General features: G+C 53.6%; 1 protein-coding gene across 2 annotated transcripts in view; it reads right to left on the bottom strand.

Moving 5' to 3' along the window:
* STK32B (serine/threonine kinase 32B) overlaps positions 1–18,717 on the bottom strand; it is a 161,979-nt gene that overhangs the window by 127,246 nt on the left and 16,016 nt on the right. Inside the window, exon 2 of one of the 2 annotated variants that reach the window (XM_045183054.2) lies at positions 1,240–1,295. The exons of the other annotated variant lie outside the window; for it this stretch is intronic. Within the exon in view, the coding sequence (XP_045038989.2) occupies positions 1,240–1,295 (56 nt within the window). The remainder of the gene's footprint in view (positions 1–1,239; positions 1,296–18,717) is intronic. 2 annotated transcript variants of the gene reach the window in all.

The following is an 18,717-nucleotide window of genomic DNA, read 5'->3' as shown; positions in this document are numbered from 1 at the left end:
GTGGTTTTCCAGAAGAACGAGGGCCGGGAAAGACCATGAGCCTCGCCAAGCCTCGTCCCACCGCTCACCAACAGTGACGTGTCACACGTGACGAGATGCTCTGGGAAGTGAAGTGCACACCACAGCCCTGCCTGTCCCAGTGCCACCCGTATGTCCGAACAAATGCCCCTCCATGCAAGAACCAGGCGTGCCCACCGCTACCACCTCCTTCCGAAAAGCACATCTGGTGCTTTTCCCACGCCCTCCCCACTCCCTGCTGCCTGGGGGTGGGGGGCAAGGCCCCACACAGCGGGGGGATTGACAGTGACGGAGCGAGGGTTTGGTTTCGTGCCCGGAACGGCACTGTACAATCGCACTGATTTATCACAACAGCCCGATGTGGACACCATGGACGGGTCCATTTTCCGTGCCCTGCACGCTCATAAGCCCTCGCTGACTGACTTCCCGGGGTGGCAGCCGCCCCAAGGGAAACCCCTGTTTGCCCGAGGACAGTGTGTAAGGAAAAGACACCCCTTATCAACACTGATGGCCCTTGAACGCCCTTCTGCCCCTGAGCCAGGTGGTGACACAGACGGACACACTTGGTTCGAGGGGACCGATCAGTGGATGCAGCAGCGAGGTGCACAGGCTCGACAAAAGCCTAACATGGGAAAGAAAGTCTGCAGCGTGCTGTGTGGGTGCATCCGGGGACATGGCCCGCACTGCGGGATTCCCAGGGGACATGGCAAGTCCCTAACTAATGGACACGGAGGTTAGTGGAGCAGGATGGAGAACCCCCGGAGACCCGCCGCAGCACGCTGCGTCCACAGTCGAGGGTGACGTGCGGCGCACTGAAGGCTCAGTAGGAGGGTGGATCTCACATACGTGTTCTTTCCAAACAAAACGAAGTGCCTGTGGTGCGGGAAGGCGCTGATGCTGGCCATCTCATAGGTCTGTGGGTTTTTTCCACTTTCCTCATTTAGATCCTCGAGGGAGAAATGGCATTAGCGCTCTTGAAATAATTACCGTTGTGATTCACCTAACCAGGGCTGCCGTGGTAATTTAATTTTCAGAATGAAATTACAGCGGATCCAGAGGAAAGTATTCAGACTTCCTCTCACATTTCAGATGTGGCGAGTCCAGAGCTTTCTGTCAACCAGCCCCCAGCCACCAGCAGGAAGCCGGACACACCAACCTACGCCCCGTGGGTGGGACTTTCCTACTTTGTTGATGGGATTTTTTAAGATCCGTCATTCTTACCTTTCCAAAACTCCCTTTCCCAATGGCCCGCAGAATCTGAAAGTGGTCAAAGTTGACTGCAAAAGAAAAAGGGGGGAGGGGAGAAACAAGTCAGATTTGCCACAGCAATGCACTGGTTCTCGAAAGTTCTCACCTGCATACCTGACCACTTATTCCAAACGGCTACCGGTTTCGACTGCGTGCGTTTGCTGTGGATACGCTCCACCACAGAGTGGGTGCCCTTGGCACTTTCCACCCCGCCCCCCAGGCAGCAAACACCTCCCCAGCGGGTCTATGCCGAAGGGATGACAGGGAGTATCTTGCACACTTGGATCGCCAAGTTCTCGCACACGCCACGGTCTCCTGCACCAGGATGATCTTCCCCCATGCCTGGTCCCCATCTGGTCCACCTGGCACTCTTACCTCACACACACAGACAGCAACTTCCCTGCCCGAGTGTCCAAGAAGCTCATCCTGCCTCCTGTACAGAAACCCTGGGCCCGCAACCGCACCCAGCCTGCCACCTAACACCTGGCGCACTGAGAACCGAGAGCCGGGGTCACTGCTTAACTTAGCAAAACGCTGGTGACTCGACAGAGATTGGTTTCTTTTGAGAACAACCTGCCAGGGAAAGAAATTCTGCATTTTCAGGTCTTCCCCACTCACCGAAGGTCAAGGGAGAAAAGTGATGGGCTTGGACTGCACTTGTATGTGACCAACAACAAGTCCCCAAGGTCCCTCGCAGGTGCCACTGTTGGCATCGGACACCTGCCCTCCATCAGCACTCGACACCTCGGCTTCCCTGAGGGTCCCCACTGCTTCCTGCTCCCGGAAAGCCAGCCCCCCCACTCCCTGGATTTGGGGGAAAGTTCCCACCTGGCCTTTATGCTGCCTCTCCCCAGCTCTCTCTCATAAAGTCCTTCCCCACCCCCACAAACCACCTCTGAACTTTCCGCAGGGACCAGGGAACCCAGCCTGGATCCACACTGCTTAGGCTCACCCCTGCCACACTCTGAGTGACCTCAGATAGGTCACCTGGCTTCTGTTTGCCTCATCACCCCTCTGTAAAACGGGGGAGCAACCTCTCAATAGCCCCAGTGGTCAGCCACAGAGGATGAGGAGCCACCCTTCCCTCCCCGGGGTCTTCCAGGAGAGGGATTTCTGTGAACAGCCCTGGCCTGTCGCCCCAGCAGTGTGCCGGCAAAGCAACGCACCGGCCTATTTCTGTGCATCCTGCTCTCTTTGTCATCTGTCACTTCAGGGGACAGCTTTGCCTCTGCTGTCTCGCCAGGAGCTTTTTGGAGCCAGCAACCACGTGGAGAGGTTTGTGGGGGCTAGACTTGTCCCTGGACACGTGGTGAGTCTGGCTAATTGTGGGTGTCAGAGTCGGGGAGCCCGTGGCTGCTGGCCTCCGGGGCCCCTCCTCAGGCCCAGCTCTCTCCCGCTGGGGGCAGACTTGGTTCTCCAGGGCCTCCTCTTCCTGCCTGCAAACTCCAGAGGGGCGTTAATTACTGAGCAAACTGGCAAATGCCGGAGCTATTATTACCTTTATGTTTGGTGGGGTAACATTGTAAATAATCTCACTCATCCACATCCCCTACAAATCTGACCCTGAGTGTGGGGCGGAGGAGTGACAAGAGCTGGCAGGGGCAGAGGAGGGACCCAGGGATCCCAGGAAAAGCCTCGACAGACACAAGACCTCGCCACCACGAGCGGGCAAGAGCCCCCAACACAGGACGTGGAAAGGCATGAGTCGGCGCAGAGAGGGGGTCAGCCCCTGAGATCACCAGACTCTTCCGTGGGTTAGGGACACGTCAGGCCGCCCAGAGCCAGAGAAGCACTGCTCAGGGGTCCCTCTCCCCGAGATCAGCACGCTGCCCTCACACGGGCTGCTGCAGCCTCCCGGGGAGGGGCACCCAGGGACAGGTGGTGAGACCACGGCAGTCCTCAGACAGGCCCACACTCGCCAGGGATTCCCCTCCCCGCTCCAGGCTCTAGGTTTGCTCCCAGGCCCATGACCAACAAGAGTCCCTTTGCCCACCATCCCCAGAGCCCCCAACCCAAGAACTGCTCATATTCTTCAGTAGCGCCTGGCTGCGCAGGTAACAAAATCCTTTGCCCACCATCCCCAGAGCCCCCAACCCAAGAACTGCTCATATTCTTCAGTAGCGCCTGGCTGTGCAGGTAACAAAATCCACACTCCTCGCCATGACCTTCAAGGACCTTGCCTCCCTCCTGCCACCCCCCCCCATTCCCTCTGATTGTCAGCCTCCCCATCCTGGGCCTCCTGGTGGGTTTCCACACACCCCAAGCCCCTGCTGCTCCTTGTTCCCCTGCCTGGATGCTTGGCCCTGCTTCACACCCATGCCAGCTCCGCCACCCCCTCAGGCCTCTCTCCAGGGAGAAGTGAGGGGCCTTCCCTCAGCGCCACTCCGGCTGGCCAGGGCCACAAGGGACCGTTGCTCCTAGAGACCTGGTGTGTGTGTCCCAGAATAGAGCAGATGCCCAGTGTCTTCAGCCCAGGGACATGGCCAGGCTCCCTTGTGGATGAGGAGACATGGGCAGCCCCCGCAGCCAGCTTGTCCCGGGTGAAGGGATCTCAGGCTAACAACAAGTCAATCTCCAGATGAGGGACAGTGTCCACCCAAGGGGGTGGAGCCAACCTGTAGAGCAGTGAGGGCACTGAGGTTGGCAGGGGTGAGCCCCGAGCTCGGGATCGGTGGCTGCATGGTGGCGTTGACCGTGAGATGCAGGGGCAGAGGAAGAACGAGGGATGGAGGGAGGGGACAGAGAAGGCAAGAAGGGAGGGAGGCAGCTACAGGGCTCAAGGACTCTCTGAAGAAGGGTGACACACTATAGCCACAGAATAGCTTACTCTCAAAAAAGAAGAATAAAGGGGGAGGACCCACTCTGTCCAACTGAGGGCCTACCACGATGCTCACAGAGAACTGCCCTTGACCATCTCCCAAACCCCTGTGCTTCTGCCCAAATATAACCATAATTTCAGTTACCCTTGAAAACAAGTGACAGAGTCTCGGGGATGTCTCCGGCCACTCTCACATGCAGAGCAGGTTTCATGCAAGCCGTGGCCTCTCCCTGACTCGGCTCATTCATGTGGGGTCAGGGGAGCAGAAAGAGCTGGGCTGCTGAGAAATCCCAAACAAAGGAAAGGCTCCGACCTGTGACATGAAGCACGCTAGCCACCCCCCGCCCCGCCCCCACAGTGAAATAATGAGCCTGCGCAGCTCCTGATCAGAGGCGGCTGGGGCAGGCCTTGGAGGCTTGGACACAGATGATACTCCTCACCCTGAGGGCCGCAGGGAGCCCCACAGGGGTTTGAGTGGTAGAGTGTTGTGTTGTGTGTGCCTGTGTGTACACACACGCACGTGTATACGTGTGCTTAAGCGATGGAGTGATATGACCTCTTTTGCCCTGTAGCGAGATGCCTCATCCACCAGTATGAGCTGGGTTATGCTGTGTAACAAACACACCCCAGATCTCAATGGCTTCTAATAATAAATGTTGCTTTTTCACTTGTGCTACTTGCCCACACATCAGCCGGGACCCGGGCTGACAGGGGCTCCATTTGATCTGCTACGTATTCTACGTCTTTGGTCCTGGTCTGCCTCTCTCCTGAGAAGTGGCATGTCTGTCTGTTTAGTTCACCTTCCACCCCGGTGCCTGGCGTGTGGCAGGCATTCAGTCACACCTGTCGAGGAAATGAACGTCATCAACCCCTGGAGCAGGCAGGCTCCCAATCAGTCACGGGTGGAGAGCTGCTCCTGGGGAAGAGGGTGAACTAAATCCACACCCCCCATCCTGACTCCTGTTCCCCAGCTCTTTGTGAAGCTCAGCCACGGTCCGTTTCTCCAGCCTCAGCCCAGCTCTCTCCCCCATATGGAAACTTTCTGGCACCACCTTGTGATGGTCACTTTACGTGTCAACCTGATTGGGACATGGGGTGCCAGGTGTTTGCTGAAACATTACTCTGGGTGTGCCTGTGAGGGTGTTTCTGGGTGACAGTAATACTTGAATTGATAGACTGAGTAAAGCAGATTGCCCTCCCCAGTGTGGGTGGGCCGCACCCAATCAGTTGAAGGCCCACAGAGGGGGAGAAAAAAGGCTGATGCTCATCCATGTAAGCGACAGTTCTTCCAACTGCCTGCTCGAGCTGGGAAATCAGCTGCCTCTGACTCGAAATGAAACGTCAGCTCCTCTTGGGTCTGGAGCCTGCTGGCTTTCACACTGAACCTGACGCCGTGGGCCCCCCGGGTCTCCAGCTTTCTGAGTCCCACACGTCATGGGACTCAGCCTTCTGAGCCAATTCCTTATAATACATCTCTATCTACCTATCCACCCTATTGGTCCTGTTTCTCGTATTCCCCGACCAATACAAACTCATAGCTGATGGGGGCGCCCACCCACTGCCCCTCGGTCCTTACCACCCCCAAGCATACACTGCCAGTCCCCACACCTCTTCACGGGAGGGCTGGGCCTCGCCTCTGCCCTGCACGTTGGACGGGAAATAGCCCGAACAGAAAGGACGCCGGGGCAGCCCTCCACCTGTGATGATGGGCACATCTGGACCACTGTCCGACGTTTCACCCACAGAGTGGGTGAGGACTCCGAGGTGTGCTCTGCACAGTGCCCACAGTGGCAACTGCTCGATAACACAGGCCTTGCTCGCGGCCTCCCCTCTCTGCCTCACTTCCCCGCCCTCCCAGGGAACCGGGGAGCTCCTCCTGAACAGACTGTTGCTACTCGCCCCGGGATTGCATGTCAGGGTCTGGTTCTAGGGAAACCCGAACTGAGACCACCCCCATCCGTGGGCCCACGCACACACGTCATTTTCTAGCTCAGGGCCCTGCACCCTTCCTTCCAGTGTAATCACGTCCTCTCATTGCCATGGATTCATTTCTTAGCTCACTGCCCATCAGCAACAAGGGCCCTAGTCCGTCTCCGTTTCCTTTGTGTCTCGCGTGAAGTAGCTGTGCAATAAATATTTCATATGCACCTGTCAGTAAATGAAGGAAGGAAGGACTCGCCCTGGACAAGCGTCTTCTCCCCTGACCTCGGCCCCCTCGGCAGGAAGACGAGGCACCTGGGAGGTCACCTCTGGCTTCCACAGCCTGGGCTTCTGCGATGTCAGAGGCCCCGGGATAGGGAAGCACGTGGCTTTGTTGCCAGACAAGGCTCCGGACAAAAGCGTGGCTTCAGCCTGCATTAATGCAACAAGGAAGCCGGGGCAGCGTGGCAATTAGGAAGGAAGAAAGAGGGGAAGGAGGTCTGCGGCCACGGCCAGGGCTGCTAATGACGGGGTACAGCCCGAACTCTGGGAGCGTCTGCACGTAAATGGCCTTTTAAGGGTTCCATTCTTCAAAACTAATGAGTGTTTCAGACCGAGACATAATGATTCTCTGCTAATCACTGTTTTAGTCACCCCGTCTTTGCTCAAGCTTTCCACTCGTGAGCCCGGGAGGGAGAAAGATGACCCGGCTTCCCGGGCGATGAGCCTCGGCAGTCTCAAAGAACAACAACAAGGTCAGAAGCCACGTCTGAAGTGCCAACGCCAGTGGGTGAAGGCAGTCGATTATCGCCCAAGGCCTGAGAACAAAGAAAGAGAAAGGACAGAGTCCAAAAACAAAGCCAGCTCACACACATGCCCCCAGTGCCTTTGAGAGGGGGCGGTGAGCCCTCAGCGCTATCGGCGAAGGGCGGTTTTGACAGATTGCTGCAGGACGGACCCCAGTACTGACCACGTCTCCTGTGTCCATGACAGGGGCAGTCCCCTCCCACAAGGAGTCTGAGGTTGACCACCGGCCTTGCTCTGGCCACAGGGGTGACAGCAAACACGATGTAAGCGAGACTGAAAAACGCTTTCACGTGACCGTGTACCTCCTTGTGCCCCTGGCGTCCCTCAGGTCCCCGCCGCCGTGTGAAGCGGCCCGAGCGACCCGGCCATGAGAGGACAAACCCTACGGAAGGGAACCCCGCCAACCCGCAGCTGGCTGCCCTGAGTGAGCCTCGGCCCAAACTGCTGATGTGCCAAACCGAGACCAAAATAAGCGGTAGTTTGAGGGACAGAGTTTGAGGTGGCTTTTGTTACACAGTGACAGCAAAACTGTTATCACGTCTTCAGTAAAACAGTGAGCCCCCTGGGAGTAAACACTGCCCTCTCCCCCCCCCACTCACATCCGGCCAGCTCCAGGGGGTGGCAGGTCAGGGCCGAAAGGCAAAAATGCAGCCCCTCGGAGGGTTACGTGGGAAAAAATCTTCGGGACTTGTCGGGAGTGAGGATTTTTAAAACAAGAAACAAAATGTGTCTAACCAATAAAAAGGGCGAACTTATTATGTGGGCTACAGTAAAGTAACAATTCCTGTTCACTAAAAGATACCACTAGGAATGAGCAAACTAGAGTGCAGAAAATTTTTACAATGTTTGTAACTGATTCTTTTTTTTTGCATGTGTATTTGATAGATGATTCTTATTCACAACACATCAAACACATAAAAATCAGTAAGGGAGATAACCCAATTTGGGAGATAATTGGCAAAAAACTTGAACAGACACTTCATAAAAGGAGTATCAAGCGACCATTTACGTACGAAAATGTGCTCAATTTCATCACACATCAGAGAGCTACAAATTGAAATCACAACGGAATGTCACCACACAACGCCCCAGAATCTCTAAAATTGCCCAGAGCTATAAAGAACACTAAATGTTGGCAAGGGTGCGGAACAACTAGAATTCTACATATCGCTGGTGGGAGTTTCAATAATTAAAAATCCACTTTGCAAAACCATTTGACTGTGCCAACCGAAGCCGCACGCTCGAACATGAGCTGGTAATTCCACGCCGAAGGGCAGGCACGTCCCAGACAACTGCGGGGACGGCAAAGACCACGTCGAGACACACACAGGGTGATGTCAGCCTCAAACTGAGAACAACCCCACCCCCACCGGGAGCCCGCCGGACAGACTGCGGTGCATTCCCACACCGAAGCACCACGTGTCATCAAGCAGAAACAAGGGACACGCTGCGGCATGCAGGTGACCCTCAGAAGCCACGCAGAATGAAAAAGTCACACACGCAGGGAGACTCTCCACAGAGTGGCTTCTGTGAGTTCCAAGCCAGGAGGAAAGTAAAGGCAGGTGAAGGCAGGGCTTACCTCCGGGGGCAGGTGAGTGGGACGCAGCACAGGGTGGGGGGCCCTGCTTGGGGCCTCTGCCACATTTACGGATGCGTGCAGTGGCCGTGTAGGTGTGCTCACCTGTGACGACCACCTCACGCTGCATGTATGACTGGAGCAATAATGTGCTCACGTGTTATGCTTCAATAAAGATGTGTATAAAAAATGAGACAGACACTTATAAAAATGCATGGAATTTACGAAAACAAAACTCATAATGGGCCTCAAAAAAAGGAACAAAACCCAAGATATTATCCAAGTGGAATATGCAAAGAGACCAACTCTTCCGAAATGTGGGGAGAAAGGGAAAGAGCTGGGCACTTACTCTGCCGTCCGCAAAGGGATCGTAGCAAAGGAATCATACTCCGGGGGACCACAGAGCAGAGGACAAGGTGGCGTTCTTTCACCTCGTAACTCCAGAGGAAGTGGTGGAGTTACAATTTGCCGTTTCCAGGTCCTCAGCCAACGCCCAGTTCTGGCCGTGGCAGTCGGCCGACAAGGGGTTTCACAGGAAAGGGACCAGGTCGTCACTACCTAGCCCACTGACCTGTCTTAGCACCTCTCACAGCGACACATCCACTACCAGCAACGATGCGTAGCTCCGCCAGTGAAGAATGCACACCCCAAATATTCAATGTCCATCCAGCCTACGCTTTAATCTTACAGTTCACAGGATGTCTAAGGTCCGGAGGAATAAATTAAATGACACCACAAGGAAGCAGTAACAAAATCCAGCACGAGAAACATTTTTCAGAAAAACCTCCCTCCTTCTCAAGTAAATAGCATGAACAAGTAACGTGAAGAGAAACGACTCCTAAGGTCCGGAGGAATAAATTAAATGACACCACAAGGAAGCAGTAACAAAATCCAGCACTCGAAACATTTTTCAGAAAAACCTCCCTCCTTCTCAAGTAAATAGCATGAACAAGTAATGTGAAGAGAAACGACTCCTACAGGTTACGAGAGACAAAGAAAATTCAGAGACTTAGCAACAAGGAACAGAAAGGAGGAGCTGTGTTTGACACCTGATTTCAACCATCAACAGAAACCGTATTTTGGGCAACAGAGAAGATTTGAATATGGACTGAATGATCTTGACTACTGCATTCTTTTTTTAAAAAGATTTTACTTATTCACTTTTAGAGGGGAAGGGAGGGAGAAAGAAAGGAGAGAAACACTGATCGGTTGCCTCCTGTACACACCCTGACCAGGGACCGAACCCATAACCCAGGCATGTGCCCTGACCGGGAATCAAACCGGCGACCTTTCGCTCTGCAGGGCGACGTCCCACTGAGCCAATCTGGTCAGGGCCACCCATCACTCTTAATGTTAAAACTTTAGAAACGTTTGAACTGAAGACAGGAACAAGCGAAGACTAATAAATACTTCGAAAGAGGTTCAAACTCACAAGTATCGGGAAATGCAATTTTAGAAACTCATCGTATTGACAAAAACTTAAAGTGTTGACTTAAAAAATTTAAAGTCAACCAAGTGTTGACCGTGTGTGGGCAAGCAGGAACTACCAAAAACCTCAGGTGCGTGTGCAAATCACCTCTCCGGGAAGTAACCCGTCAATCGATATCTCATCGAGTCCAAGGGGGCACACCCTAAAACCCAACGGTTGCAGTGTTTCTCGGTGTGCATTTATTCCATGGCAAGTGTCGGCCAGAAACTCCCAGGCACGTGCACAAGAAAGCCCACGCAAGCAGGCGCCATCGACAATCAGTGAGGGGTGAGTCAGTAAACTGGGGATAATTGCAGGAAGCCAGCAGAGCCGTGAGCACAGCTGAGTCAACGTAAAACATCCCGGGGAACGAAAACGCAACGGGCAGAGCAGTCTCATTTCGTCTGGGTAGAGTGTGAACGCCGGAGCCACTGCTTTGGGTTACATAACACGAGGTAGACGAACAAAAAGCCCCGTGGAAACATTTGGGAGGATGTCTGGATTCTGTGTGATCGACAAGGGCTCCAACACAGTCTGCGATGTTTCTTTTCTTCCGCTGGGAGGAGACGCCCGTAGGCATTGTAGTATTTCCACACTTGTCCATGTTTGACACATTTCAATGTAAAAACTCATTCAGAACTGAAGAGAGATCTGGTTTGCGAATGCTCTAACTCACGAGGGCCTCTAGGCCTGCTCCTCCCCATGGCCAGGGTCGGCTGTGTCTGGGTACCCGAGGCACCCCGATTTCCCCACGATTGGAGAGAGCCAGCATGCATGGGCGCATCTCTCCCTCTGTGTGTTGATCAAAGGGACTGGCCAGCCATGGACTCTGGCAGGAAATGGAAACCCGAGTGGATGCGGTCCCGAGAACCCCAGAGCTGTACTTCCCTGGAAGCCCTGTTCCTTCCTCCGGCAACTGCCTGGGTGGCACTTGCTTCTGGAAAACAACCGTCTGTGGTTTTCTCCCCGGAACACACTTGGCAGCCTCATCTCTTCTCTGTCACCTGAGACCTGGAGTCCTGTGAAGCAACTGGGCTGGAATGGAGCTCCGAGTGTCCACAGCAAAGGGGGAGGGAGGGGCCGGCCCCTGGCAGCACTCACCAGGTAGCCAGGTGCGTCTGCCACCATAAGCACACCAGGCTCATCGGCAACACCTGCCCGGGTGCCCACTGCCCTGGGCAGGTGTGTCAGGGTCCTGGGGCCGCCGTGACAGTGTGTCCTGGAGAGCAGGAACGCTCTCTCGACCCTGGTCTCTGCCCTCACCTGTCCCCTTTTTCCAAGGACGCCCATGACACTGGATTAGGGCTCACCCTGGCGACCTCACATCCTCCTGATTATCTCTGTAAAGATCCTATCTCCAGATAAGGTCACCTTCTGAGGTCCTGGAGGTCAGGGCTTCAGTACGCAAACCTCGAGACAACTCGCCCACCGACCGAACCAGAGACCTGCCTTCGCGCCCAGCATGGGCCTCAGCAGCTCACAGCGCTTTCGGGCCCTGCTCACCAGGGGCCACCTCCCGTGCGCTGGTGAATCCCCAGAACCCAGTTCAGAGCCAGGGGCATTTAGTGGAAAACGTGAATTGTTTGCTAAACCAACTGACAAATAAAAATGCGTTTGGATTCTGTCATTTTGAATGCATGCCGGCCGAGAGCATGTCTCGGTGAGCCCTCTTCTCCTACGTGCACTCGGGCCACTCAGGAGGGACATCGATGACGCCCGTCCCGCTCGCTCCCTGTGTCAGCGACTCTGCTGGGCCCTCTGCATGACGTGAACCATCTGATTCCCACAATGACCACACCAGGTGGATCCAGCCCGCCGCGTTCAGCAGACGAGGAAACCGAGGCACGGTGGCGTGCAGGGACTTGCCCGGGGCGGCAGAGCTACGAGGTGGTGGTTGTATCAGGAAAGGCAGGGGCGGTGTCTGTCCCCTCACCCCTTCCCCCCAGCAGGGAAGATGCCTGGCACAGAGTGAGCCCACCACAGTTTGCACAACCATGTCCTTGTACGTGTGAACACTTGTGAGAACACACTGCGGGGGGGGACAGCAAAGTGAGGCGGCACCAGAAAAAACGGACAGTCCCCAGCCAACTGGGATGTGAGGTCAATTCAGCAATAAATACCGAATGGATTAACTAAGACCTGGTCTACCTGAGGGCCCGGATTTTAATCACCACCTAACCCGCGGGAGGACGCACGTGTGAAACTGAACCACACCGGCTTGGGGTATTTGCTGAAAAGCACGCTCCTCGACGCAAATCCACGGCAGTTCACATCGGATAGGGGCTCCAGCTGCACTGTTGTTATTGCACAGCCTGCTATTCCGCGCTGGACAGTAGAAATGCAAATTAAAGAAATGCTTTCTATTAAAAATCTTTCAGAAGACTAAGTCTTTATAGCCTGTAATTGGGGAACAAGATGGGATAAAGTTTCTGTTCTATCGGAGACGATGATAAAGGAATCATTCCTACCGTCCATTCCCGAAGAAAATAACAGTTTCCAATGAACTTTCATATTCATAATGGTCTTAATTATCTAACCACTTTTGTGAGCCAAATGTCTTTCCTTTTGGCATCAACAAAAGAGGTAATTTTAGTTTTTGTTTCTACTTTCTTTTCTTCCTTCTCCTTTGCTGCCTCTGCTCCCTCCTTCCCCACCCCATCCCCTCTCTTCCAGGAAGACACAGACATGGGATTCACAGCACCGGCCTCACGCTGCACGGGTCGGCCCCTCCGGGAGGCCACACGGTGTGCCCCACTTCTTCCCACAAGGACAGCAGCTCCGGGTTGGAAGAAAGTGTGTCCTCTCGCACCAGCGCTCTCACGGGGCCACCTCAGTGACGGGTGGCCATCTCCTCCCGGCCTGAACACTTCCTGTGGCAGTGGCCCATCCGCCTCTCCAGAGGGTGTTCGCTGTGGCCGTGCAATTCAGAGCACGGTACCAAGAACCCAGGGGTCGCTGAGCACGCTGGCTTTGCTCCGCTGCTGTGTGACCTTCCGCAAGTAGCTCCCCCTCTCTGGGCCTTGCATCAGAGGCTAGAGTCGGAAATGCTGTGATTTCTATTTGGCCTATTCTGTGTTTTTTTACACAAGAACTTAATGAGACACTAACTTTTAAAATCTGAACATTTTCCATAAAAATTCAGATATCTGGCTGCTTTAGAAAAGCAATCATCTGCCCACCCCGGCCCGGGTTCCTGAAGGGCGACCATGGACTGGAGTTCAGTGGCGGCGGCCCACGCTGGCTGGGACAGGCCCTCCTGAGAACCCAAGAGCCAAGTAGCCATTCCTGCGACTTCTGTCCCCTGAAGGCGGCTGAGATGGGGACCGTGACTCACACACTTGCAGCACAGTACCCATCCTGTTGATAGGAGCTTTCCCTCTGCCCGCAGTGTTCTCCCAGCCAACTTCACCTTTGGAAACTGCAGCCAGCCTTCAAGGCCAAGTTCACAGACCACACCCTCCACCAAGCTTTTGTAACAAAAAAGCCAAACCACGATGCCAGTGCTGTGAACGAGACAGCCAATTCGATTAAACGGGACTTCATACACACAGAGCCACAGTCAGCACAAGAAATACGGTCTTTAGAATGACTGAGGTTCAACTCTCAGCTCTGCCACTTTTTTAAAAAATTGTATTTATTTCTAGAGAGAGGGGGCAGGAGGGAGGAGAGAGGTCAAGAACCATCGATGTGTGAGAGAAACATCGATCCATTGCCTCTCGCACACCCTGAACCAGGAACCTGGCCAAAACCCAGGCACGTGCCCTGGCCGGGAATCGAACTGGCGACCTTTCAGTTTGCAGGATGATGCCCAACCCACTGAAGCCACACCGGTCAGGGCGCAGCTCTGCCACTTCTGAGCTGGGTACCTTCCTTGCGTTCTCAGTTTCACCTTCTCTGGAGTGGAAATAAAAGCGCTTCCTGGGGTCACTGAGATTGCTGAATGAGCTTCCACGTGGCGTATGCTGGACACTTAGCAGGAGCTCAGTGACTGTTAGTCCGTTCGCCCTTTACGATTGGGCAGCACCATGGGAGTAACCTCAATATCACCAGGGAGCACACACTATAATCCCAGAATTAACACTCGCTCCTGGTGTTCTGGCCATCAAGTCCCCCAGGCTCCTCATGCGGCATCACAGAAGGTACCCAACTGCGGGGGGTGCCGCGAACACGCCCCTTCATGTCCCCTCAGGAAGTCCTCGCACTGTTCCCAGCCGGCCCCAGCAGCTGCCACCGCTGCCACATTTCTAAGAGCCACCACACGAGAAACCCCACGCAGGCTCAGAGGCTGATGAAAGGCGAGCCTCAAGGTCAAAGTGAAGGTCTAACAGTAAAGCAACCGGTGGGACAGGCCCAGGGCTGGACGGGGCGTCTGACTGGGCAGAATGTGCGCCAAAGACAAGCTACGCTTTGTGTGACGCTTTCTTTCTGGCACGGAGCAAACCTGGTGACCAGCTTTCCTGGATACTGGTCGCTCCCCACGGCGGGTTGCAGAGGGGCGCCCGCCTGCTGGCACCTGGGCCTCGCACACAGCAGCCCATGCGGAAAAGAGGGGACGTTTTGTTGTCATTTGTACGGGAAAGTACAAACGTCCTAAAGTGTGGAGGTCGTGCCCTTCGATCCCTTGTGTCAGCTGTCTGACAATTCCTGAGAACATTTCAGCGTGGGCCCAAAACTCCAGCTTTCTCAGGAGCGTTCGGAAGGCGAGTGGAACGTTTTGTCACCGTTAGCCCCCGACAGAAAGAATGTCCCTACTCTGAAATTGTGGGGAAGCTTGGAGGAGACAGCCAGCACCAGTCGTAAACCCACCACCCACGCAGCAGCCGTTGCAATCCCCGCGGTGGCAGCGTGTCCCGTCCCTGTGCGTGCGGCCTGCCTTCTCGCCAGGTCCTGAACACCCCCCAGAACCGCAGCAAACACCGTGGGAAGGACCGGTGGTGTTTCAGCATGCCCTGCCGGGCCGCTTGGGTTCGTTAGGGTCGGACCCTGACCTGTGTCACTTACACGGCACCCATAGTAAAGCATACCTAGTTCCACAGCCGAAGGGCCACGTGAGCAGTGAGGAGTGCCTCCTACTCGCCAATACCGCCTGAAACCAAGCGCAGCGGCTGCTCATCTACATGCCGCAGGCAGCAATGGTGAAATAGGCGCCCGTGAACGATTTTGCCACGGTGGGCAAGTTCCAGAGCAGGTGAAATAAAGATAAGCCAGCAGACAGGTCAGATGACACAGTTCTTTGGGACTGAGGCCCAGACGCCTCCTCTGGTACGAGGAACGGGGGCTGCTCTTTCCAAGGCCATGGCTGAGGGAAGACATGGGCAATGGGACCCGGGGGAGTGAAAACACCATGAAGCTTGCTGTGCTTATTAACAAGATTCGGCTGTTTTCTTGAGTAAGGGCTCCTTGGGTTTCTACAGAACTCTGGTTAACTTCCAGACCTCCAGAAAGCTGATTGAGGTTTTTGGCCCGTTTTCTTGGAATTTCAGAGTTTCTGACTCTGCCATGGCTGCCCGTGCTCCGTGGATGCCTGCTCTGCACATGGCTCGGTGCATACTTGAGCTACACGGTATGTCCTCGGAACGATCCAGAGCTGTGCTCCCGATGTGTCCCCAGAACTCTGGTGCCAGGGGAGGGCAGCTGGCACTCAACTCCACGTGCGGTGACTTTGGGACATGCTGAAGTGACGTCACACGTGTTCCCTTCCTGTGGGATGTCTCGGGGCCCATCGTATGCTACCCAGAGATGCTGCGTGTCTTCCAGGCAAGGACACGGGACAAAGACGAGAAGAGCAGGTAGCCTGTGGGCCGGGAACAGTGCGAGACGCTTCTACTTACCTCCTTGCAGTCAGACCATCATATGGCATCATTCCCGCTCTACAGGCGGCGACACGGGGGCGTAGGAAGCTGAACAAAATTGCCCCAACTAGTAAGTGCCAGAGCAGGGCGTTCGATCAGTGCAGTACCCTGCCTGTGCCCAGGCCAGTGCCCCACGTGGCAGAATTTCCCTAACGCGACGCTTAACCTGGCCACAGGCTCACGTGCTCAGAGAACTTAGGAAGACTCAGGTGTCTCAGAACACGTCCTGGGGAGTGCTGGGCTGATGCACATGAATAACAGAGACACCGATCCTCGCTCTTCTCAACACATTTGTGGTCGTAAATCACGCCCGAGACGCTTGCTGCATTACATATCGATCGGAGACGGGAACATGGAGTTCTTCAGCCTATCAATGATCAATACATGAAAGCTTCTGAGCTTCAGTGTCTCCTCCGAGGCAGGCATCAAAGGCAACCTTAGAATAACAACAAAAACCCCAGAAGACTCTACCCTGAGGTAGGGCTTAACAATATAACTTTAATTTGTGAAATTATAGAAGGACGAAGTGAATTGATTCCACCTGAAAGATCTGTGTTCTTCTATTTTTTTACACAGGTGTTTTTTCCAAAGGAGAAAGTAATTTGTTCTCAGCATTAAAAAAAAAAAAAATCAAAAACAACACATGAAAAGGGATGGGATATAAACACCTTAGTTCCTTCCACTCAGAAGCCATTTCTGCCAGCATAGCTCTTTCTAGCATTTTCAGTATCCAGTTTTCTTTTCATCCTTAGAACCTGGCCATAAATATAATTTTTAATTATAATTATTTTTATACCATGAAACCTCTTCATAAACTGCTAGGGGTTTTTTTGCGGGGAGGTTTGCCTGCTTTCCAAATATGTCATTCCTGGAAGTATCATAATTCACTGAATCCTTCCACTTGTGCTGACTATTTAGGTAGTTACCCATCTTTCACCGTTTTAAATGACACTGTGCTAAGCTCCTCAGCGTGATGCACTGCATGCTGGTGCCCACCGTGTCTGCAGAGGTGGGGTGGGGCTGCGGCAGCCAGTGGAAAGTCCACAGACACGCCCACTGACAAGGCCAAGGGTGGCAGCCGCCTCCCCGGCCACAGGGAAGTGAGAAAGGACCGATGAGGCACCGTGAGACAGTGGAGGAAATATCTGAATGGCCCACAAATTCACCAAAGAATATTATATCTAAAACAGGACCCATCCAACAAAGCCACACGGGTTTATTTAAGAACGAGGGGCTGGTTACCGAGAGGCAGGGCCGTGCAGAGGGAGAGCAGAGAAGCAGTCCGTGCCCAAGGAAGTCAAACAGACGCTGGCCCCTCTGGCCACTCTTTAAATGCGGGATGGAAAAGCACTGTTCCTTCTGTCACTTTGGTCCCTCGGGAACCGTGGGGACGATTCCCGTCCTGTAAGTAAATGTTTCGACTAGGAGGGACGCCCGCGACTGCTTACTAGTCTCCACGCCAGTCTCTGTGCCACAGGCTCTGTGTGCCCCATCTCACTGACCCCTTGCCACGAAGCAGATACAATTGCATGCAACCGACCGATGCGGAAAAGGAGGCTCAGAAGCAGAGTAACTGCCCCCGAGCTTTCTCGGCAATAAGGGGCCGAGCCAGAGCTGCAAACACAGCTCAGTTTGGAGCCTGTTTCCGTCCACAATACCAGCTGGCCTCTCTGACCAACTCCACAGCCTGGGAGGAAAACATCTCAAAAAGCATTGGAAGCAAACAGAATGCACATTTCTAAATCTCCATTCAAAGGGAACGACCCAGTGCAGCTGGATGTCAGTCCTCGTCCGGAACCCCCAGGGGAGGTCTCGAAGTCGACCAAATGTTAGAGCCTTGGAACTGTCCATACACTGCTGCTCCTTTGCAGAAGTCCAGTCCAAGAAAACGGTCTGAAAGGCAGGGGGAGTGATGTCCACCAGGACCTTCATCTCAGCACTGATGGTCGCAAATAAAATGGAAATACTACTAAGAGCCAACAACAGAAACTAAGGGAAATAGAATAAGTTCACTTAATGTAATTTTGAAATCACTAAAAATGTTATGGTAAAATTATTTTCATTACATGGAAAATACACATCGATCGTAATGGAAAGTGGAAAAGCTGAATGTAAAATTGCACTGCACAATAAAGACATTTAAAAACTACTTATGCAGCCCTGGCCAGGTAGCTCAGTTGGTTGGAGCGTCATCCTGGTATACTAGGGTTGCAGGTTCAATCCCTGGTCAGGGCACATGCAAGAGGCAACCAATGAATGCATGGATGGGTGAAACAACTCAATGTTTCTCTCTCTCCCTTCCTCTCTCTCTCTTCCTCTCTCTCTCTCTCTCTCAAGTCAATAAATTAAAAAAAAATTTAAATACTTTTGCAGGGAAAAAAGGTCCTTTCAGGAAATGAGGTAAAATTTAACATAGTTGCCTCTCAAAGTTAGAACCACAGCAGTGATTTTCTTTCCCCATGTGAGTTTTGGACTTTTCCCATTTTTTTGTATATCATAAAACGTATTATTTTTATGATAGAAAAAAATTTTAACAGAGATCTCAACCAACCAAATGTCAAGGATCTGGGCAGATGCTGCACAGGGAAGGAAATGCATGGGGGAAGGAAATGCATGGGGAAGGAAATGCACTGGGAAGGAAATGCACGGGGGAGGAAATGCACGGGGGAGGAAATGCACGGGGGAGGAAATGCACCGGGAAGGAAATGGACAGGGAAGGAAATGCACTCACACCCATTCATTCAAATACTGGGGCTGCCGCCCTGCATTCCCAGCAGGCGCTGGGCCCTGGGGACACGGGGGTGGGGCAACAGACAGATATCCTGGCCTTGTTGTAGCGTGATCTCGGTGCAAACAACAACGAAGACAAGTAAGTACACCATACAGTCGCTCCACAGTGACGAGGGTGCGGCGCATGCCGGGAGGGACAGAAGTTTATAGGGGAAGGCTCCCCGAGAAAATAATTTTGTTGGAGGGCAGATTGAGGACACTGATGTGCTGACACCTTGTC

The sequence above is a fragment of the Desmodus rotundus genome, chromosome 4 (assembly GCF_022682495.2).
Source record: "Desmodus rotundus isolate HL8 chromosome 4, HLdesRot8A.1, whole genome shotgun sequence".
Classification (NCBI taxonomy): Eukaryota; Metazoa; Chordata; class Mammalia; order Chiroptera; family Phyllostomidae; genus Desmodus; species Desmodus rotundus.
This window is presented reverse-complemented; position numbering and strand designations above follow the sequence as displayed.